The sequence below is a fragment of the Salmo trutta genome, chromosome 16 (genome assembly GCF_901001165.1).
Source record: "Salmo trutta chromosome 16, fSalTru1.1, whole genome shotgun sequence".
NCBI classification, from domain to species: domain Eukaryota; kingdom Metazoa; phylum Chordata; class Actinopteri; order Salmoniformes; family Salmonidae; genus Salmo; species Salmo trutta.
Window position 1 is genome coordinate 12,856,220 of NC_042972.1, and position 27,727 is coordinate 12,883,946.

General features: G+C 41.5%; 2 protein-coding genes across 5 annotated transcripts in view; one reads left to right on the forward strand and one right to left on the reverse strand.

Moving 5' to 3' along the window:
* Nucleotides 1–20,507, reverse strand: part of LOC115150110 (E3 ubiquitin-protein ligase Itchy) — a 32,307-nt gene extending 11,800 nt beyond the window's left edge. The window contains exons 1-12 of one of the 3 annotated variants that reach the window (XM_029693042.1): nt 20,348–20,507; nt 18,805–18,858; nt 17,726–17,794; nt 16,932–17,073; nt 15,805–15,929; nt 12,483–12,614; nt 12,075–12,123; nt 11,576–11,611; nt 10,507–10,688; nt 9,849–10,050; nt 1,432–1,527; nt 611–785 (exon numbers count right to left, since the gene is read on the reverse strand). In XM_029693042.1, coding sequence (XP_029548902.1) covers nt 611–785; nt 1,432–1,527; nt 9,849–10,050; nt 10,507–10,688; nt 11,576–11,611; nt 12,075–12,123; nt 12,483–12,614; nt 15,805–15,929; nt 16,932–17,073; nt 17,726–17,750 — 1,164 coding nt within the window. In that variant the 5' untranslated portion in view covers nt 17,751–17,794; nt 18,805–18,858; nt 20,348–20,507. The remainder of the gene's footprint in view (nt 1–610; nt 786–1,431; nt 1,528–9,848; nt 10,051–10,506; nt 10,689–11,575; nt 11,612–12,074; nt 12,124–12,482; nt 12,615–15,804; nt 15,930–16,931; nt 17,074–17,725; nt 17,795–18,804; nt 18,859–20,347) is intronic. The other 2 variants (XM_029693041.1, XM_029693043.1) reach the window with 2 other exon arrangements.
* Nucleotides 20,508–23,590: 3,083 nt separating this feature from the next.
* Nucleotides 23,591–27,727, forward strand: part of necab3 (N-terminal EF-hand calcium binding protein 3) — a 48,861-nt gene continuing 44,724 nt past the window's right edge. For both annotated transcript variants that reach the window (XM_029693044.1, XM_029693045.1), the window contains exons 1-2: nt 23,591–23,673; nt 23,796–24,124. In XM_029693044.1, the coding sequence (XP_029548904.1) occupies nt 24,008–24,124 (117 nt within the window). In that variant the 5' untranslated portion in view covers nt 23,591–23,673; nt 23,796–24,007. The remainder of the gene's footprint in view (nt 23,674–23,795; nt 24,125–27,727) is intronic.

Below are 27,727 nucleotides of genomic sequence, written 5' to 3' on the forward strand. Positions count from 1 at the left end.
CGCTTACGTGTGTTGAATAATGCTTCTTTACAACGATATACAGTGGTCTTATAAGGTATCTAATCACAGATTAATAAGTGATTAGATAGCTGAAAGCAAGGTCACCATGCTAGAACTTCCACCAACCCAACCAGTTCAGAACTGTGATTCCTTCAAGGGAGGATTAATTTCCATTGGACTACTTATTTTAAGTATTCCAACAGAACCCAAGGAGGCATGGGCTAGAGGGAGTATCTACAATATTTCTTATACCAGTCATTACTTTTCAAATCAGTAGCCCAATTCCAAAAATCTAGACCCTACGCCCTCCATCCCTAGACCCTACGCCCTGCACCCCACGCCCTGCACCCCTACGCCCTCCTATGCACTTGTGGAGATCTGAGATGATGTAACAAGTGTAAGCAATTTGGTAATAGTTCCAATTTGCCACTCTGTTAGGCCTGGTGGTTCAAAGGCCAGGTGGTTCTAAGGCCAGGTTTCACCATATTGCTTATACCTGTCAAATCATCTCACATCTCCACAAGTGCATAGAGTCTGGGGGTCAATTTGGGATTAGACTAGTGCACTTTGGGAGGAAGGGGAGAGAATTGGGACGTAGCCCATGTCTTACCCCGAATATGAACCTCTGGTTGAACTGCTGCATGGCCCCCTGCAGCTGGCTGCGCTGGTGCTGCCACTCCTCAAAGTTACGTACCGACTCCTGCGTAGGGCGCTGCCATGTGGTGGTCCGGCTGATGTGGTCCACGAAGTACACCCTGCCCATTGGGTCCACTCGCCGCTCCCACCTACATGGGACAGAAGAGGGAAGGTTCTACTTCCCCATGATGATTGATGACGGCCCTGCGTGAATACTTTGAAAAGGAATCATTTCTCACAGCAACAGCAAAAAAACTGATCTGAACTGGTGAGATTGGTGAAAGTAATAGGGTGGTAACCTTGCTTACACCTATCCAATCACATATATGTCTACACTTCTCTTGAGGAAACAGCAGGAGGCCTTTCTGCACTATTTCAACAGGGCCGATATTCCTCTAGGGGAGGCAGCGTGTAGTGTAAAGAAATCCAGGGCCTTCGGTCTTCAGTAGGATGTGCACAAAAACGGCACGGATAAAGTTTGATGTCAGTTATCACTCAGTCCGAGAGAACAGGTACCATGCAGGGTTTCTTTTGACATCAAACTATAGTGACATCAACTTTGTGCAGGTGCTCTTATTGAAACCAATTTAACACAAATAATTTTACATTGTACCATGTAAAACTATAATACAGTGTGACATACACATTAGTTAACATATTCCAAAATACATTGGTTAATTTTTAAAGAGTAGAATTAGTGATACACTACTGCCATATGAAAGCCAAACATATTGTATATGAATTACGAACTACGGATTTGATTAATAAATTATTTGTTTGTAAATCTTTTGTTACCCAGAGGGGAGAGAATCGGGTCGGTTCCATGACGTCTTCTTTTCAATGTGATCCACGTAATACATGCGGCCATTCTGGTCCACCCTCTGCTCCCAGCTTCAGACAAAACACAGAACAGTCAGCAACTACATTTGAAGGGCACCAGGCTTGCACAACTGTAGTCTTAACAGCTAAAGGAATGTTAAGTTCCTCATTAAAATAATTGCAAGTACATTAATTGAATTGATTCAATTACACAGAATATTACTATTAGTAACTAACGTGCACCAAGTTTTATTATTAATACATTTAACTACCCACTGTAGGCATTCTATAATAGGCATACTGACCCTTATGTAACAGACTAACACTGCTTAGACTAACACACTAATGCCGACTAGACTAACACCGACCAGACTAAAACTGCCTAAACAGACTAATGCCGACTAGACTAACAGACTAATGCCGACTAGACTAACAAACTAATGCCGCCTAGACTAACAAACTAATGCCGCCTAGACTAACAAACTAATGCTGCCTAGACTAACAAACTAATGCTGCCTAGACTAACGCTGCCTAGACTAACGCTGCCTAGACTAACGCTGCCTAGACTAACGCTGCCTAGACTAACGCTGCCTAGACTAACGCTGCCTAGACTAATGCTGCCTAGACTCGGGATGAGGAGGGCTTTTAGAGGGTGGAATAGTGGGGACCAATTGGAGGTTTACTTAGTAGCAATGCAAATATCATGGTACAGCTATATAGACACTCAATCATCATGTTACTTTATAATGGTACGTTTACAAACATATTTTGATAAATCAAATTGAAAGTTGTGTCTCATTATGGTAAGTGGTGAAATAAGTATAGCCAGTTATAATTGTAATGGCCTTGCAGATAATAAGAAAAGACGATCAGTATTTACCTGGCTAAAAGGAGAAAGGAATATAATATATATTGTTTACAGGAAACCCATTCAACAATTTTAGATTAAGTTTTGTGGAAAAAGGACTGGGGGGGTGAAATATATTTCTCCCATGGGCAAAGAAATGCAAAAGGGGTGATGGTGTTAATTAACAGTAATTTTGATCCAAATGTGCAAATTGTCCAAACAGATCATCAAGGTAGATGGATTATTTTAAATATGTTATGTTGTTGGACAATAGACAGATATGGCTTATTAACCTATACAGTCCAAATAATGATGATCCAAGCGTCTTTGAAAATATATCTAAGAATTTATAAACTCTACAAGCAACACTAGACTATATTATTATGGTGGGAAATTTTAATACGGTCTTAAATACCTCTATGGAGTGGAAAGGAAATCACACTACAAACTATCACCCCCAGGCACTTAAGGAAATCATGAATATATTGGAATTAGTGGATATATGGAGACTTAAATATCCTGACCTAGTGAGATATACATGGCGGATCATCACATAATTGGCATAAATATTACTCTTACAGAATTTCCACGTGGGCAAGGACATTGGAAATGTAATCAAAGCCTACTGGATGATAAATTGTTTAGAACTAGGACAGAAGAATTTATAACTGACTTTTTCAGACATAACATCGGTACAACAGATCGCCTCATTGTATGGGACACTTCTAAGTGTGCCTTTAGAGGCCATGCAATTCAGTACTCATCTAGAAAACAAAAGCATTTTAGATCAAAAGAGTCCATATTAATAAAGAAAATGTAAGGACTAACAGTACAGTTAGATAGCAATAAAAACTGTACCATAGAGGCACAGAATAAGTTAGAGGAAAAACAAAAAGAAACGGAGGAACTTATTCAAGAAAGAACCAGTGTAATGTAATTATATATATCCTTCCCTGTAGCTCAGTTGGTAGAGCATGGTGTTTGCAACGCCAGGGTTGTGGGTTCGATTCCCACGGGGGGCCAGCACAGAAATGAAATGTATCAAGTTGTATGAAATGTATGCATTCACTACTGTAAGTCGCTCTGGATAAGAGCGTCTGCTAAATGACTTAAATGTAAATATTTTATAAAAATAAAGCGAACTGGATAGAATATGGGGAAAAATGCACCAAATTCTTTTTCAATCTTCAATATAGAAATGCTACCAAAAAAATGTATTAAAACTTGTTACAAATGATGGAGTCACGCATGATTTACCGAATGATATTTTGAAAGAGGAAGTTAAGTACTTTAAGAATATGTTTTTGTTTCAGTCTCCTCCATCTCCACTAACTGAAACTAATTGTATGGATTTTTTTCCTAATAATAATGTAAAATTAATATCTGTACAGAAAGACTCATGTGAAGGCCATATTACAGAGGAGGAACTTCTTGATGCAATTGGGGCCTTTAAGGATGGGGAAAACTCCAGGGCTGGATGGCATACCAGTTGAAGAATATAGAACTTGTTTTGATATACTCAGAGGACCATTATTAGCATGTTTTAACCACTCCTATATAAAATGGTAGATTATCAGACATGCAACAAGAAGGTCTGATATCATTATTACTGAAACAGGAGGGGTGGGTGGGTGGTTGGTAGGTAGGTAGGTAGGTAGGTAGGTAGGTAGATATAAAGATCCAGTCCATTAAAAAAAAATTGGAGACCTCTTACACTTCAGTGTTGTGATGCAAAAATGCTTGGCGCATAAAATTAAAAAAGTATTTTTACATGAACAATACATTGGAGATAATATAAGACAAGTACTGGAAACAATAGAATACTATGAAATGTCGGGGACACCAGGCCTGGTTTTCATATCTGATTTTGAAAAAGCTTTTGATAAAGTACGACTGGAGTTTAAATACAAATGCGAAGAATTTTAATTTTGGGGAATCTCTTATAAAATGGGTTAAAATTATGTATAGTAACCCTAAGTGTAAAATAGTAAATAATCGCTACATCTCAGAAAGTTATAAACTATCTAGAGGAGTAAAACAAGGTTGTCCACTATTGGCATATCTATTTATTATTATTAGCCGTTAAAATTAGATCAAACAATAATATTAAGGGATTACAAATCCGTGGTTTAAAAACTAAGGTGTCATTGTACACTGATGATTCATGTTTTCTTTTAAAACCACAATTAGAATCTCTCCACGGCCTCATAGAGGATCTAGATACTTTTGCCATCCTCTCTGGATTAAAACCAAATTATGATAAGTGTACTATATTAAGTATTGGATCACAAAAAAAAATGCTCATTTTACATTACCATGTAGTTTACCAATTAAATGATCTGACGGAGATGTGGACATACTCTGTATACAAATCCCAACAGAAAGAAATGATCCCACTCCAATACATTTTTATAGAAAGTTAGCAAAAATAGATAAGATCTTGCTACCATGGAAAGGAAAATAACTGTCTATTTGTGGGGGTGGGGGGGGGGGGGGGGTGGGGGGGGAAATCACCCTGATTAACTCTTTAGTCATATCACAGTTTACCTATTTGCTTATGGTTTTGCCTACACCTAGTGACCTGCTTTTTAAATTATATGAACCAAAAAAAAAAATCTATTTTATTTGGAACGGCAAGCCAGATAAAATTAAAAGGGCGTCAGGGACAAGATTGTAGACCTACACAAGGCTGGAATGGGCTACAAGACCATCGCCAAGCAGCTTGGTGAGAAGGTGACAACATTTGGTGCGATTATTCGCAAATGGAAGAAACACAAAAGAACTGTCAATGTCCCTCGGCCTGGGGCTCCATGCAAGATCTCACCTCGTGGGGTTGCAATGATCATGAGAACGGTGAGGAATCAGCCCAGAACTACACGGGAGGATCTTGTCAATGATCTCAAGGCAGTTGGGACCATAGTCACCAAGAAAACAATTGGTAACACACTACGCCGTGAAGGACTGAAATCCTGCAGCGCCCGCAAGGTCCCCCTGCTCAAGAATACATATACATATATACATGCCCGTCTGAAGTTTGCCAATGAACATCTGAATGATTCAGAGGACAACTGGTGAAAGTGTTGTGGTCAGATGAGACCAAAATGGAGCTCTTTGGCATCAACTCAACTCACCGTGTTTGGAGGAGGAGGAATGCTGCCTATGACCCCAAGAACATCATCTCCACCGTCAAACATGGAGGTGGAAACATTATGCTTTGGGGGTGTTTTTCTGCTAAGGGGACAGGACAACTTCACCGCATCAAAGGGACGATGGACGGGGCCATGTACCGTCAAATCTTGGGTGAGAACCTCCTTCCCTCAGCCAGGGCATTGAAAATGGGTCGTGGATGGGTATTCCAGCATGACAATGACCCAAAACACACGGCCAAGGCAACAAAGGAGTGGCTCAAGAAGAAGCACATTAAGGTCCTGGAGTGGCCTAGCCAGTCTCCAGACTTTAATCCCATATAAAATTTGTGGAGAGAGCTGAAGGTTCGAGTTGCCAAACGTCAGCCTCGAAACCTCAATGACTTAGAGAAGATCTGCAAAGAGGAGTGGGACAAAATCCCTCCTGAGATGTGCAAACCTGGTGGCCAACTACAAGAAACGTCTGACCTCTGATTGCCAACAAGGGTTTTGCCACCAAGTACTAAGTCATGTTTTAGTACTGTATATGGCACTGTATATGGCAAATAGAAATCCAAAATGGATGATGTTCAGAGATAGATGGGAGGGGTTGAATGGAGCTGAAGGGTGGGAATAATAACAAGATAACCAATGTAAAACATTCAGGGTCAGGAAAATGTATATAGGTTCAGAACTTTTGTGAAAAAGCAGTTACAAATAGAAATCAATCATCAACTGGATGGACATCAGAAATAGAGGAAGGTCTAAAAACAAACAAAATATAACCATTGTAAAATATACTGCTCAAAAAAATAAAGGGAACACTTAAACACCACATCCTAGATCTGAATTAAAGAAATAATCTTATTAAATACTTTTTTCTTTACATAGTTGAATGTGCTGACAACAAAATCACACAAAAATAATCAATGGAAATCCAATTTATCAACCCATGGAGGTCTGGATTTGGAGTCACACTCAAAATTAAAGTGGAAAAACCACACTACAGGCTGATCCAACTTTGATGTAATGTCCTTAAAACAAGTCAAGCCTGGGCATGCTCTGATGAGGTGGTGGATGGTCTCCTGAGGGATCTCCTCCCAGACCTGGACTAAAGCATCCGCCAACTCCTGGACAGTCTGTGGTGCAACGTGGCGTTGATGGATGGAGCGAGACATGATGTCCCAGATGTGCTCAATTGGATTCAGGTCTGGGGAACGGGCGGGCCAGTCCATAGCATCAATGCCTTCCTCTTGCAGGAACTGCTGACACACTCCAGCCACATGAGGTCATGCATTGTCTTGCATTAAGGGCCAACCGCACCAGCATATGGTCTCACAAGGGGTCTGAGGATCTCATCTCGGTACCTAATGGCAGTCAGGCTACCTCTGGCGAGCACATGGAGGGCTGTGCGGCCCCCCCAAAGAAATGCCACCCCACACCATGACTGACCCACCGCCAAACCGGTCATGCTGGAGGATGTTGCAGGCAGCAGAACGTTCTCCATGGCGTCTCCAGACTCTGTCACGTGCTCAGTGTGAACCTGCTTTCATCTGTGAAGAGCACAGGGCGACAGTGGCGAATTTGCCAATCTTGGTGTTCTCTGGCAACTGCCAAACGTCCTGCACGGTGTTGGGCTGTAAGCACAACCCCCACCTGTGGACATCGGGCCCTCATACCACCCTCATGGAGTCTGTTTCTGACCGTTTGAGCAGACACATGCACATTTGGGTCTTGCTGGAGGTCATTTTGCAGGGCTCTGGCAGTGCTTCTCCTGCTCCTCCTTGCACAAAGGCAGAGGTAGCGGTCCTGCTGCTGGGTTGTTGCCCTCCTACGGCCTCCTCCACGTCTCCTGATGTACTGGCCTGTCTCCTGGTAGCGCCTCCATGCTCTGGACACTACGCTGACAGACACAGCAAACCTTCTTCCCACAGCTCGCATTGACTTGGAGTTACATTGTGTTGTTTAAGTGTTCCCTTTATTTTTTTGAGCAGTGTAGATTGTGTCTGTAAAATGTGTATAAGATGTATAAACTGAAGGTAGAAGCCTAAGTGGTATTGTTTATTAGTTTACTCCAATTGGGGGAAGGGTGGTAGGGTTTGCAGGGAATAATAAAGGTATATTCTTAAAAAAGTATGTATGTCAATATAGGTATGTGTATATGTATGCATGCGTATATATATATATATATATATATATATTTACCAAAACAATATATGGGGGATTGGAAATGATGCAGACAATTACATTGATGGAAGCAATATTCTTTCCGCAATATTAAGCTGATCCACCCCTTAAAAGGAAAAAAAAGAAAAAAAAAAAAAGAAAGAAACTGCCTAGACTAACAGACTAATGCCGACTAGACTAACACTGCCTAGACTAACACTGCCTAGACTAACAGACTAATGCCGACTAGACTAACACTGCCTAGACTAACACTGCCTAGACTAACACTGCCTAGACTAACAGACTAATGCCGACTAGACTAACACTGCCTAGACTAACACTGCCTAGACTAACAGACTAATGCCGACTAGACTAACACTGCCAAGACTAAGAATATTTTTCTACTGACTGCAAAACGAGTGATAAATTGTCAAGTCTCATCTATTAGCGGTTGAGAGGTGGTTTGAAATATCAAATTGAAGTGTCAACAGCTATTCATAACTAACAGAGTTAAACATTAAGTCAACTCTACAAAGAGGTGCAGCATCGAACTCCAGTCAACCTCAGTGTTTACCCTAGGATTTTTTTCAGCAGCGGTGGCAAAGGTAGCGGGGGTGGAGCGTGGTAATGGGCATAGTGGTGGGCGTGGCCAATGGCGCGGTTGTAGAGGCCCTCTTGGCCACAGAGACAAAATGTTACAGTTTTAAAGGTACTTTCCTCAATTTCTAAGCATTTGTCATGGGGCTGAAAGAAAAATTGCAGTTTCAAAGCTAATCTCCAGCAATTCTACACATTTTGCCATGTCTAATGCTATCTGAGTGATTAAAACATTAAAATAACATACCAATTACATTGTTTGAATTTCAGATTATCCCTGACTGTCTAGTTTTTATTTTGGTGATTGTTAATTCTCATAGATCTTATTTAAAAATATATTGCATCAGTATCTTTTCTACATACTTTATATATCAGGTTTTAGTTGTTTAACTTTACATCCTGTTTAACCATCCTGAAAATGTACATAAAATAAAAATACAAGTGATTCCATACAATGAAACGAGTTAGGTGGAGTTTGCCTTCTCCCTCTCTCTCTCCAGTCTAGTGTGTGCAATGATAGTGTTTAACATGATTTTTGAATGACTAGCTCATCTCTGTACCACACACATACAATTATCTGTAAGGTCTCAGTCGAGCAGTGAATTTCAAAAACAAATTCAACCACAAAGACCAGAGAGGTTTTCCAGTGCCTCGCAAAGAGCACCTATTGGTAGACACTGAATATCATGGAGCATGGTGAAGTTATTAATGACACTTTGGATGGTGTATCAATATACCCAGTCATTACAAATATACAGGCGTTGTTCCTAACTCAGATGCCGGAGTTCCGCTCAGGGATTTAATGGTTGTGATGGGAGAAAACTGAGGATGAATCATCAACATTGTAGTTACTCCACAATATTAACCTAACTGACAGAGTGAAAAGGAAGCCTGTACAGAATAAAATATTCCAAAACATGCATCCTGTTTGCAACAAGGCACTAAAGGCAACAAGGCAACAAAAGGCACTGCAATAAACGTGGCAAAGCAATGAACGTTTTGTCCTGAATACAAAGTGTTATGTTTGGGGCAAATCCAATACATCACCAAGTACCACTCCCCATATTTTCAACCATAGTGGTGGCTGCTAAATGCATACAAGGGAAAACACTGCAACCTTAAAGCTCACATTTACACGATGCAGGATATACAGCGTGGGGATATATTGCAGGGTACATACAGTAGGCTATATAGGGCACACAGTCAACTCCTGACACACACATTAAAACCCATGAATGACGCCAAAGACCTACTACCTACATATACATGACGCTAAAGACCTAACCAAACCTACATGTACATATTACCTCATCCAAATCACCCCAACTACCTCGTACCCCAGTACACTGACTCAGTACTCCTTGTATGTAGCCTGTATAAAGCCTCATCATTGTTATTTTATTGTGCGACTAGTTTTTGATCTAATTGTCATACTTATTAACTGCATTGTTGGGAAAGGGCTCTTAAGTAAGCATTTCACAGTAAAGTCTACACTTGTTGTTTTCGGCGCATGTGACAAATACAATTGGATATGAAGACGAACACATGCGCACATTTTCGATGGACAGGCTGGTCAGGGCTGTCGGATTGATTGGGAGCGTTCTTTTTTACTTGCTCATGATACACATCAGGTTAGGAGCCTACGCAAGTCCCCTTACCCTGGTGGCAGTGGGCCGTTGCTGACAGGGCCGAGTTGGGGGTGCCCGCCGGCTGGGGGTGCCCCAATGGCTTGCGGTCCGCTGGTGCTGGCTGCCTGTGGGGGTGGGGGTTCTGCTCCGTTCTCCTGAAGGGGGTCTGAGGAGGAGCCGTCTGAAGCCGGGGGCTCGCTCACGTCGCTGGGAGTGGAGCTGCTAGAGGACGCTGGAGGAGAAAAGGTTAGCTATGGTCTTGGGGTGGAGCTGCTGGAGGAGGTTTGACGAGACAGAGGAGAATAGTTATCTGCGGTTGCTAGTAGGAGACGGTATAGACGGCGTAGAAGTTAGCTGTGGTCGCTAGTAGGAGATGCTAATGAGAAGCTACTAAATAAGGCTAATGCTTTTCGACTGCATATCTGGACTGCACTTCATTAAATTCCACAAAATGGCTTGAATAGTGAGTGTAATGAAAACATGAACGTTTCATTACATGAGAAGACAATAGATGGACCTGGCCTTAGCACATCAACACATGAAAGGAATTTCTTTCAATAGTTCTGTCAGAGACCTCTATGGTTATCTATTGTATTACTATTTCTATGGTATTGTGGTATTTTGTATTATTATGGAATTGCTAGGGTATGTCTAGGGCCTTTATGGCATTTCTTAGTGTGGTGCCCACCTGGGGAGGCGGCTGGTCTGCGAGGGGTGGGTGGAGGAGGACGAGCAGGTCTGGGGGGGCGTGTGGACTTGGAGCCCCCTGGGGATGGGGCGGGAGACCCCGTGCAGTTGATCGCGTGGCCGTTGGGGATGATCACCCAGTCCTCTGTAGAGTCACTGGAAGGGGACGTGTCTCTGCTGGACCTGGCGGGTATGACATCACCAAAAGTCAAAAGATGGAAAGAAATTGCACACAGCCAATTACTTTTTCTTTGCCATTTTGGCTGTAGGTAGTGCCTCCTACTTTTTGTTTCCCCTTCTTTTTTTTGGTCATCAAAATGTTATCTACTACTGCTACTACCATCATTACTACTACTACCACCACCACCACTAGTACTGCTACTACCATCATCATTACCACCACCACCACCACCACTAGTACTGCTACTACCATCATCATTACTACCACCACCACCACTAGTAGTACTGCTACTACCATCATCATTACTACCACCACCACCACCACCACCACTAGTACTGCTACTACCACCACCACCACCACCACTAGTACTGCTACTACCATCATCATTACTACCACCACCACCACCACCACCACTAGTACTGCTACTACCATCATCATTACTACTACCACCACCACCACCACCACCACTAGTACTGCTACTACCATCATCATTACTACCACCACCACCACCACTAGTACTGCTACTACCATCATCATTACTACTACCACCACCACCACCACCACTAGTACTGCTACTACCATCATCATTACTACCACCACCACCACCACCACTAGTACTGCTACTACCATCATCATTACTACTACCACCACCACCACTAGTACTGCTACTACCATCATCATTACTACCACCACCACCACCACCACTAGTACTGCTACTACCATCATCATTACTACTACCACCACCACTAGTACTGCTACTACCACCACCACCACCACCACCACCACTAGTACTGCTACTACCACCACCACCACCACCACTACTACCACCACCACCACTAGTACTGCTACTAGTACTGGCTACTACTTTTATTTTACAATTCACACATACCGGAGGATCACATCACTGACATCAGCAAACATGACACTACAAAAATAAAAGAAATCAGAAAACATTTATGAACACAATATAAGTATTTACATACTGTCAAGAGTTATCATGAAAAATAAATGTCCACCCCCCGCTCCCTTACCAAGAAAGTACATTGTTTAGGATCAATACTTGCTAAGTTAAGTCCTTTGATAAGATCTTTGCAATCAGCAAGCAGTTCTCTGGACATCCCAGTGCCTAGACAGTCGCAATGTTTTTTGTAAAACGATATACCAATATCGGGAAAATTGCAACCATCATCGAGTTAGACTTGACATATCGGTGCCCATCTCTAGTATTCACAATGGACAGAAGATATGCTAGTGTGACTGAGTAAGATTAGAAAACAGTATTTTACTGACTCACTGTAATCAGTACATTTTCTCCCCCTAAAAAAAGTCAGTATTCACTCAGAGAACTTACAGAAAACATACAATATAGTATTATTAAAACATGATACCTGTTGCCACCATCTTCGTTCTGCCTCACGTCCCTGTTGGGAGCAGTAGCTGTTGAAAAAGTAAACCATCAACATCAAGCATTCAAACCCAAACAGAATACAATTCATCCAATGAAACGTATTAATCACATCATCCTCAATTGGGATCGGCGCAACTACTTGAGTACTCAAAGGTTTGTACTCAAAATGTACAAATTTAGCAGGTTATATTTATAAGCACTGACAAAATGTACAACAAAAAAATGTGCTTATTGCTTGTGGAGTACGTCAAGTGCAGTATTAAAATTATGTACAATGTCCTTATCAGTTGCATCAGAAAGAAAACTGTAATTGGAACAACCAATAGTATACAACAAACATTTTTGCCTCAAACACCGATACTTTCAACTGCCCATCCCTAATCCTCACCATGGTCTCTCTCTGCAGAGGCAAAGGTCTCTGGGTCCACCTGCACGCCATCCAGACAGATGGACAGGTCCCCCACCACGTCTGTGTTGTCCTGGTCTGAACACAGCTGTAGGATCTGCACCACTTCAGAGACTGACAGACATGTCAACAGACAGGCGCACAGAAAGTTCATAAACAAAGAGTGTAAACATGGATGGATCAGCTTGAATTCTAGCCTTGATGTATCCCGTCTAATATCAGAAATATAACTTGTGTTCCTGAAAAGAAGTGGCTGGGATATACCCCGAGTATAGCATACATTAGCAACACCTTCCTAATATTGAGTTGCACCCCCTTTTGCCCTCAGAACAGCCTCAATTCGTCGAGGCATGGACTCTACAAGGTGTCAAAAGCGTTCTACAGGGATGCTGGCCCATTTTGACTCCAATGCTTCCCAGTTAGCTGCATGTCCTTTGGGTGGTGGGCCATTCTTGATAAACACGGGAAACGGTTGAGTGTGCAAACTGGTGGGCCTGGCACCTATTACCATACCCCATTCAAAGGCACTTCAATCTTTTGTCTTGCCCATTCACCCTCTGAATGGCACACAATCCATGTCTCAACAGTCTCAAGACTTTAAAATTCTTCTTTAACATCACTGATTGAAGTGGATTTAATAAGTGACATCAATAAGGGATCATAGCTTTCACCTGGTCAGTCTTTTGTCGAAAGAGCAGGTGTTCCTAATGTTTTGTACACTCTGCGTATATTATTATTTAATCATTAGAATAATTGGTCACCTACATTGGACGTGCACTTCTGTGTGTCTTTGACCCCTGATTGTAGTGCAGGAATTCATGAATATATCTTTGAGGGTCACATGGGCAGCAAGTCGACCATGACTGAAAGGACTCATTCTATTGGCAAAGTAAGCCCATTCACATGCTTGAGTTAAAAGTAAAGAGGCGCCTCCGATACCAGCTGAGGCGAGAGAGGCGCCTCCGATACCAGCTGAGGCGAGAGCGGCGCCTCCGATACCAGCTGAGGCGAGAGCCGCGCCTCCGATACCAGCTGAGGCGAGAGCCGCGCCTCCGATACCAGCTGAGGCGAGAGCCGCGCCTCCGATACCAGCTGAGGCGAGAGCCGCGCCTCCGATACCAGCTGAGGCGAGAGCCGCGCCTCCGATACCAGCTGAGGCGAGAGCCGCGCCTCCGATACCAGCTGAGGCGAGAGCCGCGCCTCCGATACCAGCTGAGGCGAGAGCCGCGCCTCCGATACCAGCTGAGGCGAGAGCCGCGCCTCCGATACCAGCTGAGGCGAGAGCCGCGCCTCCGATACCAGCTGAGGCGAGAGCCGCGCCTCCGATACCAGCTGACGCAAGAGCTGTCTCACAAAGAATTCCAGACATGAAGTAGTGGATATACACAGCCCTTAGCCGTAGTATATTGGCTATATACCGCAAACCCCTGAGGTGTCTTATTGCTATTATAAACTGGTTACCAACATAATTAGAGCAGGAAAAACAAATGGTTTTGTCATACCCTGGGTATACCACAGCTGTCTGTCAATCAGCATTTACGGTTCAAACCACCCAGTTTATAAATATATATCGGAGGGATTGGGAAAAAGCAATAGACACATTTCTATCTAGTATGGATTAATAAAGTATACCTGATATGGATTAATAAAGTATACCTAATATGGATTAATAAAGTATACCTAGTATGGATTAATAAAGTATACCTAGTATGGATTAATAAAGTATATCTTATCTACCTGTATCTTGTGTTAAAGGTGATAATTGGGAGCAAATTCAGTGTGCGGTTCACTTGTGGTGGAATATTCTATTCAAGTGAGAGACTGTCATTTCTTCAAACAATAATCTTTAAACAATATCGATTAATTATTGCAATAATGAAAACAGTCAGCCCAACTGCTGAGCAACCTAACTGAAAATGAAAAGAAATAACATTATATAGGACCTAAAAATGCTTAATCAGGCTGGTTCCATCTCCCATAAGCCACCTTGATTATCTACGCAGGATGTTGTTTTACCCCCAACCTGGCTTATTTTCCCAGATGCCAGGAAGAAGAGACAATGAGGCATTGTTCTAAACTCTTCCAGGCTCTCTCTATCGCAGGTCACACACACACCACATTTGTCTATGGAATGCCAGCGTTTAGGTTTTTATCACCATCTCTAGCAGACTAACTGCAGGAAGATAGAGTGGAAAGCATCTCTTTACAGAAACACAGAATTAAACAGAACAGAAATGTCTTCCTATTAATATCAAACAAATCAGGTAAATATGTCATTTTTTCTATCACACACTCGTTTCACCTATATTCACTTAGCAGCCACTGCTAAATCGCCGCTGCTATTTTTCTACTATTTCTTCAACTTCCTTCAAATTGAAATAACAAAATTGTACTATCCCTTTAAGATTAGAGTTACAGTACAACATACACTATTTATACACAAAAGTATGTGGACATCCCTTCAAATTAGTGTATTCAGCTGTTTCAGCCATACCCATTGCTGACAGGTGTATAACATCGAGCAGCCATGCAATCTCCATAGACAAACATTGGCAGTAGAATGGCCTTACTGAAGAGCTCAGTGACTTTCAAAGTGGCACCGTCATAGGATGACACGTTTCCAACAAGACAGTTCTTCAAATTTCTGCCCTGCTAGAGCTGCCCTGGTCAACTGTAAGTGCTGTTACTGTGAAGTAGAAATGTCTAGGAGCAACAACGGCACAGCCCGAAATGGTAGGCTACACAAGCTCACAGAATGGGACTGCCGAGTGCTGAAGGGCATAAAAATAGTCTGTCCTCGGTTGCAAAACTTACTACAGAGTTCCAAACTTCCTCTGGAAACAACGTCAGCACAATTGTCAGGAGCTTCATGAAATGGGTTTCCATGGCTGAGCAGCCGCACACAAGCCTAAGATCACCAATGCACAATGCCAAGCGTCAGCTGGAGTGGTGTAAAGCGTGCCGCCATTGGACTCTGGAGCAGTGGAAACCAACTCCATATCAGTGACCATGATTTTGGAATGAGATGTTCGACGAGCAAGTGTCCACATACTTTTGGTCATGTAGTGTATAGCAAGAAGTGGCGTGAATGAGAGCCAACGCTTGCTCCTCATCTCCCTACAGTGCAGTGGCACGCATCAGTTATATTTCAGAGGACTATTTGTAAATATGACAACCACTTACTGCAAAGCTCTTATATATCTTCTTATACACTTTTCCGGTATCAAAAAGTCAAAGAGATTTCATATAATCCCATTTAACACTACCTGCTCCGTGCCTCATCAGGAGAAGAGAATAAACTCACGTTTCATATCATTGGACTTGAGGGTTTCACTGATGTCCAATGTGGCCACGCCCAATAGGAAGTCGGCCTTCAGCGTCTGATGACTCCATACCCGGAAAATGAGCTTACTGAAAGGTGTGACAATTCTGTGTAGAGGGTGGAAAACATTTGTTTACGGTTTCATTACTGTACTTAGTAGGCTATACAACAATAGACAAGGAGGAGACGACATGCAATTCTTGGTGACAGGCCTAAACAATTACACTATTATAAAGGAATGAGTTAACCACATAAACAATAACAGATCACCGTGGGCCAGTTTCCCAGATACGGATTACACCTATGGACTAAGAAGCACATTCTCTGAGCAGGCGTTTTAGTCCAAGACTATGAGTGAGAAATGTACTATAGGCCTATATGCAAAATAAATATACATGCGAATATACATTTGTCAGAGGAAGGCGGTGTCAGAGGTAGGCCTTAAAAATTGTCCAAAACTCCAGCCAGCCAAGTCATAGTATGTTCTCTCTGCTACCACACGGCAAGCAGTCCCGGAGCGCCAAGTTGGGACCAAAAGGCTCCTGAACAGCTCCTACCCCCAAGCCTTAAGACTGCTGAACAGTTCATCAAAATGGCTACCTGGACTATCTGCATTGACCTCCGGAATTGTGTTATATGTATATGCATTGACATTCTTGCACTGACTCCATACACACACACACTCACTGGACCGTACCCACACACTGACACTCCAACACTCACTGACACACTACATAAGCTCACACACAAAGACATGCATGCATATTGACGCCACACACAACTTTTCACTCTTCACATACGCTGCTGCGACTGCTTATTTTCTATCCCATTGCCTTGTCACTTTATCCCTACCTACACGTACATATTACCTCAATCACCTCGTACCCCTGCACAGTGACTCGGTACTGGTACTCCTTGTATATAACCTTATTATTGTTATTTTATTATGTTACTACTTCGATTTTGTTTGCTAATCTTTTTCTACTACATTGTTGGGAAAGGGCTCATAATTAAGCATTTCACGGTCAAGTCTACACCTGTTGTATTCGGCATAAGTGACAAATAACATTTGATTTGAAATGAAAACAGGTATTACCGTAGCTACTTACACTGTGAGTGACTGCTTCCATTTGGGGGTGTGGGTGTTGTTGCATTTCTCCGTCTTCTTCGACTGGTCGTCCACAGCCACCTCCACGTACGGACTGGGGCCAAACCAGTTCTTTTTGTTCTCCTTCAGTTTGGCTGACAGAACTGCATGCCATAAAGGACATAAAATACACAAATCATGTCATGGTAAGAGATTCTAGTAAACACTGTTATCAGTCACAGAAGTTAGCCATAGAAATAAACCACAGAAGGGAAATGTGAGCTCCATGTTCACATTGGCTAATTGACCCACCACTGTAGCCTAAGCACTACCTCTGTTTAGAACGATTCTTTAGCCTAGTTGGTTTACTGTATATCCTATTATGTTTGTTATTGATATATATTTCAACCACTGAAAAAAATAAGAAAATAAAGTTATTCTATTCCATTTCATACTCTATAAATACTTGGTAAATTCACAGTCTGTACCATCAGCTAGGCCTATAGAGAACAAGCACCCGCCAGTCCCATTAAAAAGCGCATTCTACTGCTTTGGGTGTCAGTGGCTTATTATTTAATTTAGGATTATTAGTAGAATCCCGATTATCTGAAGCCATGATGGACAGCTTCTTCCTGAGGACCGCCACATAATGAAAGACATTACAGAGGAAAATAGTTGTATTAGTTCCATTCTATTTACAAACAATATTTACATAATTAAGAAAAAACGATTTTACTTTTAGCCAACACACAACTACTAAATAATTATGAAACGCTAGCTACTGAGGTTTAGCTGTAACAAAAGGGCAAAACTCACCGGTGACTTGAAGTTGTGCCTTCATAGTTCAGCCATTAACACTGCAGCATGCTTTGGCTATGACATGAACTGCAAAGAAAGCAAACGTGATATCATATGTAAACATTAAGAGACGAGAAACACGGCTATAGTACAGGTGTCCTGGTTTACATAAGGGATCATCTATAGTACAGGTGTCCTGGTTTACATCCTACTGTACCCAATGGAATGTTTAAATATACCTCTGCACTTATGCCTACAACACTATAACAAACCCATGGAGGCTTAAGCAAAACAAGGCAGTAAAATGCTAACATTGAGCATTTTGCTGTACAGAGAGTAGCCTTGGCACACAAATATGGCTATTCATCTGCCTTGTTGTTGTTCTACAATAGAGCTGGGACACTGGTTGAGAAGCCATGTGGTGGTAACAGCTAAATCAGAAGGACAGGAAAAATGTAATGCTTCCTGGATTACCAGATTACGTAAACTGGTACATCCTGAGTCAGCGATAGTTTTAGACCCTGGTTGGTGTCAACGGTTAACGGTTAGCGGTTAGGCCTAGGGGCTCATAGGTGACTGAGTTACAGGCTATGGGTCCCTGGAAAAAAAAAAAACTATGCACTTTGGGATTATAGATGACATTATAGGCTAGATTATGTAAGCATAGGCGTATGTAGGTAGCCTAATGTTGTTGAGCAGTCTAAAAGCTATTCAAGTATTTTAGCTAGATTACTAATATCTCCTCTGTCTATTCACTAAGCAGAGTTGTGTCCAAAGCAAAGCCAAGATAATTCAAGCAAGTAGATTTAATTTAGGTTCAGGAAACCTGTCTTTTACATAACAAGAAATGAAAATGCATTCGCATGCGACTTTCCAAGGCAATTGTCAGATTTAGCCTAAAGTAGTCTTGTCATCGAGGGTTGGCCAGTTTGGTCATCTGCACGGCGTAACCATGTAAAACCAGTGTAAACTTGCAATCTGCTAACTGTGTCAACAAGCTAATTAATGTCTAATAATATAGCCTGGGTACTGTCCACACCACTGAAACAAAAAACAATCATTGCAAAGTAAAAATAAAAATAAAATATTTATTTTACCTTTATTTAACCAGGTAGGCCAGTTGAGAACAAGTTCTCATTTACAACTGTGACCTGGCCAAGATAAAGCAAAGCAGTGCGACAAAACAACAACACAGAGTTACACATGGGATAAACAAACCTACAGTCAATAACACAATATAAAACTCTATGTACAGTGTGTGCAAATGTAGAAGAGTAGGGAGGTAAGGCAATAAATAGGCTATAGAGGCAAAATAATTACAATTTAGCATTAACACTGGAGTGACAGACGTGCAGATGATGTGCAAGTAGAGATACTGGGGTGCAAAAGAGCAAGAGGATAACTAACAATATGGGGATGAGGTAGTTGGGTGTGCCATTTACACATTGGCTGTGTACAGGTACAGTATAACATAACAATTATACTGGTGCATAGAGTTGTATGGTTTGTTTAACTTTGCAATCATTGGTTTTTGTTTGGCATACATTTTAAAGTAAAACATCTGAGTCTGCATCTGTTACAATGGAATTGCCCTAAAGCAGGTTGGAGCAGTGAAAAAAAGTCCTATGTCTGCTAATAATCAATGCAGTGATCGCGAATTGAAAATGTAGGAAAACAAGGACAAATGTATAGGATATTGCAATATATCCCAAATGCTTTAGACTAAATGTTAATGTATTTTTGATAACATGTTTGGAATGACAATGGGTCCCACAGGGACCAGAACAAGATTGTCTCAAAATAGGGCTGTCCTCCTCACCTCATTTATTTACTAACTACTGAAACCTGCTTAATTGCTTGATTCAAGGCAATGACACTTCTCTTGGTTTCTTAACTTCCCCACAACCACAGTCAATTAAGTCAAGCTCAGAAGCTACCACAAATTCCATAACTGCAAACAGTAAATCTGACATTACATAAATTAGCTCACTATTGCTCTTATAAACTAAAATGCTGACTAGTAAATTTGCTAGGTACTGTTTGTTTTAGGGAATAGGTAGCTAGCTAATCCATGTTTTTGTGCAAGGTCTAATATGGTTGTATTTTGCTAGCTAGCTAACGTTAGCTATCTACGTTAAGTAGTAAAAGTATTTTAGCTACCTAGCTGCCCTGTACGTAGCTAGCTATTATTTCAATATTTTCAAAAATCATAAAGGTAGCTAACACAATTTATAAATTACTTCTACATTGAAAGGGAGCGGCATAAATGGGAAATGGCAAGATAAAATTGAAAGGGAAGATTTCAATAACAATCCCAGGACGCTGAAAGCAGGCCAAACAACAAGCTAGTAATTTACCTAGCTAAATCCACATAGCAGCTAGCTATAACTCTGGTAGCTGTCTAGTTGTTAGCTTCACAACATAAAACAATCACTAGTTAACTACACTCTTGATGTGGATAACTATCTTAATAGTTAACTACTTGGTCAGTAGGATGTGTCGTGAAGAATGAATTGCTCGCTTTGAATATCGATGTCACGAAAGTGAGCTAGCTAACGTTAGCTACCCTATCTAACCATCTACGGATATCTTTGAAAATTGACAATTCCTCCATATAAAACGATTGGATTTACATCTTACCCATATCAGAGGGAAGCAAATGTTTCTGTAAATGTCCTTCTTACGCCCACCAAGGAATATGGATGGTAAACAACGTCTCAGGAAAAACTAAGAAGCTGTATGACAAGTACCACTGTCTGAACTTCTTCCGGACCGTGTCATGTGACGCGGCGTCTACAAACATACCACCGACAGAAGGGGTAACCCATAGACGTCACGGTGGCTATAAAACGGACGGTTCCGTTAAGAACGTTTTCTCATCACCAAATATGGTACTGAGAGGAAGTCCAGTCGCGAGTACTGGTAAACTGATGATGCTATTAGGTGAAACTGGGCCGTCATTGTGCTAATTTTCTCATCTATGAAACATCTGATCTCAATGCACAATGACTACGTTTTATAGACATGACACTTTGCTAAAGCTTAAAACAATTGCGTTGTTTATGAGTGCAACGTCGAATTGAGTTTCTGCATATGCGCACTAAACAGATAAGGCGTTCCCCTTCTGAAATATGCAAATACATAATTCAACGCGCCAATGGGATCTCGCTAGCTTGTGCTTGGCTCTGCCCACCTCCTTACCCGTTTTCCCACTATGCTTCATTTGCTTCCACTGTAAACGACACAGGTTAACTATCTTGGGTTAGTTATAAATGTCTTTGACGTAGTAGGCCAAGCATACAGACAGAAATAGTAATGGCGTTTTTTTGTAGGCATTTACTCCGCCATGGTTCTTTGGACTATGCTATGAGTGAAATTAATGGCGTTTTTGTAGTGTCTTTAGATAAACGCCAAAAATAAGGTATGTGGTAAACACAGGCTTATGAGATCTTAAAGGTTTTGTTCATTGAGATGATCTTCAACAGCTAATGACGCTTTCAGAATTTGTAAGATGTTTTTGTAATAATAAAAACATAAACGACAAAGCCGTAATTCATAATTCATAAAGGCAATGTTATCTGACTGCTATTATCTCATAGAACAAAACGTATAAGATCTCCTAAGCCTGTGTTCACCTCAGACCTTATTTTTGGCGTTAATTCCAAAACTTTATGGTAACTTATTTCAGGGTTTTAGGAGTACAAGCTGGCCTGTTCTATTGCATGATATGTAAGGGGTGCGTTCGACATTGCATCCGACTTTAAAGGAGAGTTGGGACTGAATGATCTACAAATCACCTTGCACCCTAAATAACTATTCAATATTTTTGTCGATCAGTAAGTCACAATTTACCCATGATACATCAAGGTTTTGATGCTCTCGAGCACCAATCATTTCAAGAAATGTGAGATTCCCTCCCAAAATATAAATACCCAAAAATATTTTGATACGTGGAAACAAAATGTGGGAGATTTTAAAAAGTGAGTGACAGGGCCCAGACCATAGTTTTAGCCAGAGTTTCCCCTGGGACTAGGGGTGAACATGTAAAATGTATAAAAGAGCTTTTGTCACTGAAAGTCCAGTGCAGAGTTTGTGAGGTGTTTGCTGTGCAAGTGTATTTGTATGAGAGCAATCATTTTAAGGGCTGTCTTGAAGATTATTGTTTGGTGATCAATTGTACTAAGAATGTAGGCTATGTGTTGAGCTTGATCATCAGTGTTAGTTTATTAAAGATTGACCATATTCACTGTTATCTATATTAAACACTTTTTTCACTCTTATCTCACCATTGTTTTGTAGCGACCTTTAACCTAACACCTAGTGACCTTGTCAAGAGGTTCGGACACCTCTTGGTGTAGCAGTTAAGGTGTTGGCTAGACAGTTGCTTGACCTGGGTTTGAGTCCTGGTTGGGGCTACCCCCTGAATTCACTACATTGGTGCCAGAAGCAGGATGGTGCCTGTGACATCATTGGAGAGGCTTGTTCACAAGAAGGATTTGGTGTAGAGAAGAGTGGGGACACGTTCTGCCAAAGGGAGGGGGTAATGTTTTTAATGTATCCTTTATTTAACTAGGCAAGTAAGTTAAGAAAAAATTCTTATTTACAATGACGGCCTACCGCGGCCAAACCTGGACAACGCTGGGCCAATTGTGTGCCCCCCTATAGGACTCCCAATCCCGGCCGGGTGCGATACACTCAGATGCAGTGCCTTAGAACGCTGCTCCACTCAGTAGCCCGAGTAATGTAGCAACCTTAACCCAAAACATAACGATCTCGTCATGAGGTCAGGACCTCTTGGTTTAAACGGTTAAGGTGTTAGCTTGAGAGTCGCCGGACCTGGGTTTGAATAACAGTCGCGGCTACCCCCAAATTTGCTGCAGCATTATTAGCTACCCTTACAAAAAAGATTGCAGTCAGAGTCCTGCAATTACTGCGTCCAAAATAATGTTTTTTTTACTGCCCTAATTTTGCAGTGTAACTGCAGTTACAGTGCAGTATAACTGCACTTCAACTGCAGTGCACTGCAGTTATTCTGCAATAACTGCATCCAAAAGACCACAGTTACTGCACCTTTACTGCTGTTTCAAAACTGCAATCTTTTTTAAGGGTATAGCAAAGATTTTTTATAACTAACGAAAGATAGCCTGTCGTTTCCAATGGGAACAAATTAGATCCTATTGGCGCATTCTAGCATATATTTGCATATTTCCGTTAGGGAACGCCTACTCTGTGAAGTGCGCGTGTGGAATAACTAAGTTCGCCCTTGCATTCCTTCTAAACAATGCAATATTTTTTTTTACTTTGGCAAAGTGTAACATCTACAAAACTTTCTCCACTCTGTTTTGGGTAACAGAAAACTGTATTGAGATCAAACGTTTATTTGGCAGGGGGTGGCAGGTAGCCTAGTGGTTAGAGTGTTGGGCCAGTAACCGAAAGGTTGCTGGATCAAATCCTTGAGATGACAAGGTAAGAATCTGTTGTTCTGCCCCTGAACAAGGCAGTTAACCCACTGTTCCCCAGTAGGCCATCATTGTATATAAGAATTTGTTCTTAACTGATTTGCCTAGTTAAGTAAAGGTCAACTAATTAATCAATGAGAAAATTTGCATAATGTTGGCCAAAATCCTTCTTGCTCCATCTTCTCATACTGTTGGCCATTGGGCTTCCTCTCATCACCAAATTTGGTTGTGAGTGGAAATGTCAACTGGATGCTTATATTTTTATGTCCAGTGAAATATCTGGCTCATTGTTCTGTGGGCATAGTCTATCATCACCAGCAGATGGCAATGTCAGGCACAATACATTGCTGATTCACCTTTATAAGGGGAAGTGAAATAAATGTACATGCATTTTCTTTATTTTCAAGAAAATCTGTGTTTTGGGGTGAAATATGCAATTCATATTTAAATAAATGTAACCTATATGTAGAAGTAGTCCTAATTGTATTCCCATCCAACATCTGCACTGTAGGTTTATCAATTGTATTCTCTACATTTGTTTGATATCGCCTGATTCTACTATTTTATAAGATTTATCTTGTAAAATAATGTTCATGCGCCACTTGGTATTTTTTCCTTCTCTTGCCTAGGAGGGATGCTCAACGAAGACACTGACCAATCAGCTCTCGAGAAGGTGTGTTACCTACCGCAGAAAGTTGCAGAGCGACATCACTGTTGGAGCACGGTTGCTTCGGTTTGACAGCACAGGGCGACACTTTTGAACACCCCACACATTTTCAAGCTATTAAAAGAAGCAGGTGTGTACAAGTCCGCCATACAACATCTTCCAAATTATTCAGAGATGTTGGCGTGCACGGAGATGATCACCATGTGCCTTCAGTCGGCAAAACAGAAGCATCTTCGCGCTCAGCAGCAGCCACTGCGTAGCCACGTTAATGGACTTCCAATTTTCAAAGATGTAAGTAATCACGTCTTAAGTAATCACGTCTTCGCGCTGATTGTTTCTGACAGCAGTGCGCGGACCTATCAAGAAATTGAAATTATTTATTTACCTAGGAATGGTGTATATTCATTTAGGCTACAAGCATCTATATTTAGAAAGAAGGTAGCTAAATATTTATAGTTGCCCATTTCACATACACAATACAGAGCAATATTGTAAGCATGCATCACAACTACTGGGAATAATTTAACTGTGTGTGTGTGTGTGTGTGTGTGTGTGTGTGTGTGTGTGTGTGTGTGTGTGTGAGAGAGAGAGACTGTGTGTGTTTGAGGGATATAGGGAGAGGTACAGCTGCTGCCTCTGCATGATAAATTAAGCCTTCTCAGCTGGAGTGATCATGGGACTGCTGTGGGGACCCCCTCCCCCCTCCTCCTCCGAACACACACACACACACACACACACACTGTGGTAGGACAGAAAAGACTTGAGGCCAGTGTGTACAGTACAGTACTTTGCTGCAGAGATACTAGTGGTGCTCGGGTCAGCTGTTTGTTCACCCGCACCCGCCTGCATTTGCTAATAACCCATCCGCAACCCCCGACTATATGTGATAAAGGGAAAATCTGAGGCCCGCACCTGACCCTAACCCACTAAAATAGAAAATAAGATGAAGGCTACAGTCAGAGACAATTTTGACAGAGGGTGCAGGATTTTTTGTTGTTGCCTGATTTAGATTTGTTTCTGCTTATACTGTAATTTCCAACATTTTGGTAAGCTATTTGTTAGTCAACTTGTCTGTAATTATATACTTGCAGCTTCGCTTCTGTCAATATATGTTGCTCTAGAACAGCATTTCCCAAACTGGGTCCTGACCTAGAATACTAAATAAACCCTTGCTCAACAGAATAATGTCATAAATTGTTAGAACGAATGCTTCAATCAAAGGTGCTTCTTTAGGAACCGGGGATAAAATGCACTAATTAAAACAAAAAACTGAAAATGTCCAAATGACATCAGTTTGATCAGGTTGTAAGTAAATAGAAAGCGCAAAAATTACAATCCAACATGTTTCTCAGCTTTCAGTTCGGCTTGGGTGCATATTTTATGTGGTTGAAATACTGTCAGCTTTTATGATGCTGATAAAACCATCTCTACAGACGGTATCTAACTGCACATTCACATTCTCAAGATGCTGAAAGAAATAAATCATATTTCTCCACTCCTGTTCCTGTGTCAAAATGTTGCCTTCATTTGGTGTAGGCCTATCATTTCACTGCAATAACTGTTTAATTCTGCAGGAGTTAATATTAAAGGCTATGTGAGAGGTTATAGGACTACATTCTGTGTCCAGATTTCAGTTTCCATTTAACCCATCTGAACAGTAGGCTACAGTTCCCTGACGTGCCATAGGCCTATTTAAACTCCTCTTCTTGTGACTGCCGAATTTGTATAGCACCTCACAATCGTCACACAACAAAGCCGGCCCTGCTATCATCCTCTTTTACCACTTCACCAAAACTTTCCCTAACCCTAGGCTACTTTTCTGTCCCTACCTACACTTTAACTCTCCATTTTGCAGCTTTTCTCTTATTGAATTAATCTCTGACATTGTCCTTTTTGCCTCCGTGGATCGATCAACCCACCCTCCACCCACCCACTCTTCATTCACACAATATTTCATGACCCTAAACCCACCCGCCCTGCGGCTATAACCGCAGGGACTACCAGTGTGTACAGTACAGTGCGTTGCTACAGAGACCTGCAAGCTAACCCATTTCTCTAGTCCCTACCCATCACACCCAGGTTGGTTGTCATTAGTGATGGGGGGAAAAAAATCTATAGTTACATATCAGGATATTATTTTTGACAATATTGCAATATTATTTTTGTGCTAGTCGGCTGTACCTGCGCCAAAACTCCAGTATTTTTCCTTCTATAGCTTGTTCTCCATCTGCTTTTTAAATGGTGAGCCAACATGTTTTTAGCACTTAGTTCCATGACTGATTAAAACTTGTTTTCTCATTGCTCTCTCTTGACTCTGTAGCAGACATGGTGAGCGATATGTTTGTAACTTTGAATCGCAATAAAATCTCAGTGTCTGTAATATCTTTTAGGTTTTACACACAACATTCGGAAAGTATTCAGACCCCTTGACTTTTCCACATTTTGTAATGTTAACAGCCATATTCTGAAATTGATAAAATATTTTTTCCCCCCCCAACAATCTACACACAATACCTCATAATGACAAAGCATAATGACAAAGCAACAGGATTTCAGAAATATTTGCAAATGTATTAAAAATAAAAACAGAAATGTCACATTTACTTAAGTATTCGGACCCTTTACTCAGTACTTTGTTGAAGCACATTTGGCAGTGATTACAGCCTCAAGTCTTCTTGGGAATGAGGCTACAAGCTTGGTACACCTGTATTTGGGGAGTTTCTTCCATTCTTCTCTGCAGATCCTATCAAGCTCTGTCAGGTTGGATGGGGAGCGTTGCTGCACAGAAATGTTCAGGTCTCTCCAGAGATGTTCGATCGGGTTCAAGTCTGGGCTCTGGCTGGGCCACTCAAGGATATTGAGACTTGTCCCGAAGCCTCTTCTGCATTGTCTTGGCTATGTGCTTAGGGTCGTTGTCCAGTTGGAAGGTGAACCTTCGCCCCAGTCTGAGGTCCTGAGCACTCTGGAGGAGGTTTTCATCAAGGATCTCTCTGCACTTTGCTCCTTTCATCTTTCCCTCGATCCTGACTAGTCTCCCAGCACATGCCACTGAAAAACATCCCCACAGCATGACTGTAGGGATGGTGTCAGGTTTCCTCCAGACGTGATGCTTGGCATTCTGGCCAAAGAGTTCAATCTTGGTTTCATCAGACCAAATAATATTGTTTCTCATGCTCTGAGAGTCCTTTAGGTGCCTTTTGTAAAACTCCAAGCAGGCTGTCATGTGCCTTTTACTGAGGAGTTGCTTCCGTCTAGCCACTCTACAATAAAGGCCTGATTGGTGCAGTGCTGCAGAGATGGTTGTCCTTCTGGAAGGTTCTCACATCTCCACAGAGGAACTTGGGAGCTCTGTCAGAGTGACCATCAGGTTCTTGGTCACCTCCCTGACCAAGGCCATTCCCCGATTTGCTCAGTTTGGCTGGGCGGCCAGCTCTAGGAAGAGTCTTGGTGGTTCCAAACTTATTCCATTTCAGAATGATGGAGGCCACTGTGTTCTTTCCAAATCATGCCCAATCAATTGAATTTACCACAGGTAGATTCCAATAAAGTTGTAGAAACATCTCAAGGATGATCAATGGAAACAGAATGCACCTGAGCTCAATTTCGAGTCTCATAGCAAAGGGTCTGAATACTTATGTAAATAAGGTACAGTTGAAGTCGGAAGTTTACATACACCTTAGCCAAATACATTTAAACTGTTTTTCACAATTCCTGACATTTAATCCCAGTAAAAATTCCCTGTCTTAGGTCAGTTAGGATCACCACTTTATTTTAAGAATGTGAAATGTCAGAATAATAGTAGAGAGAATGATTTATTTCAGCTTTTATTTCTTTCATCACATTCCCAGTGGGTCAGAAGTTTACATACACTCAATTAGTATTTGGTAGCGTTGC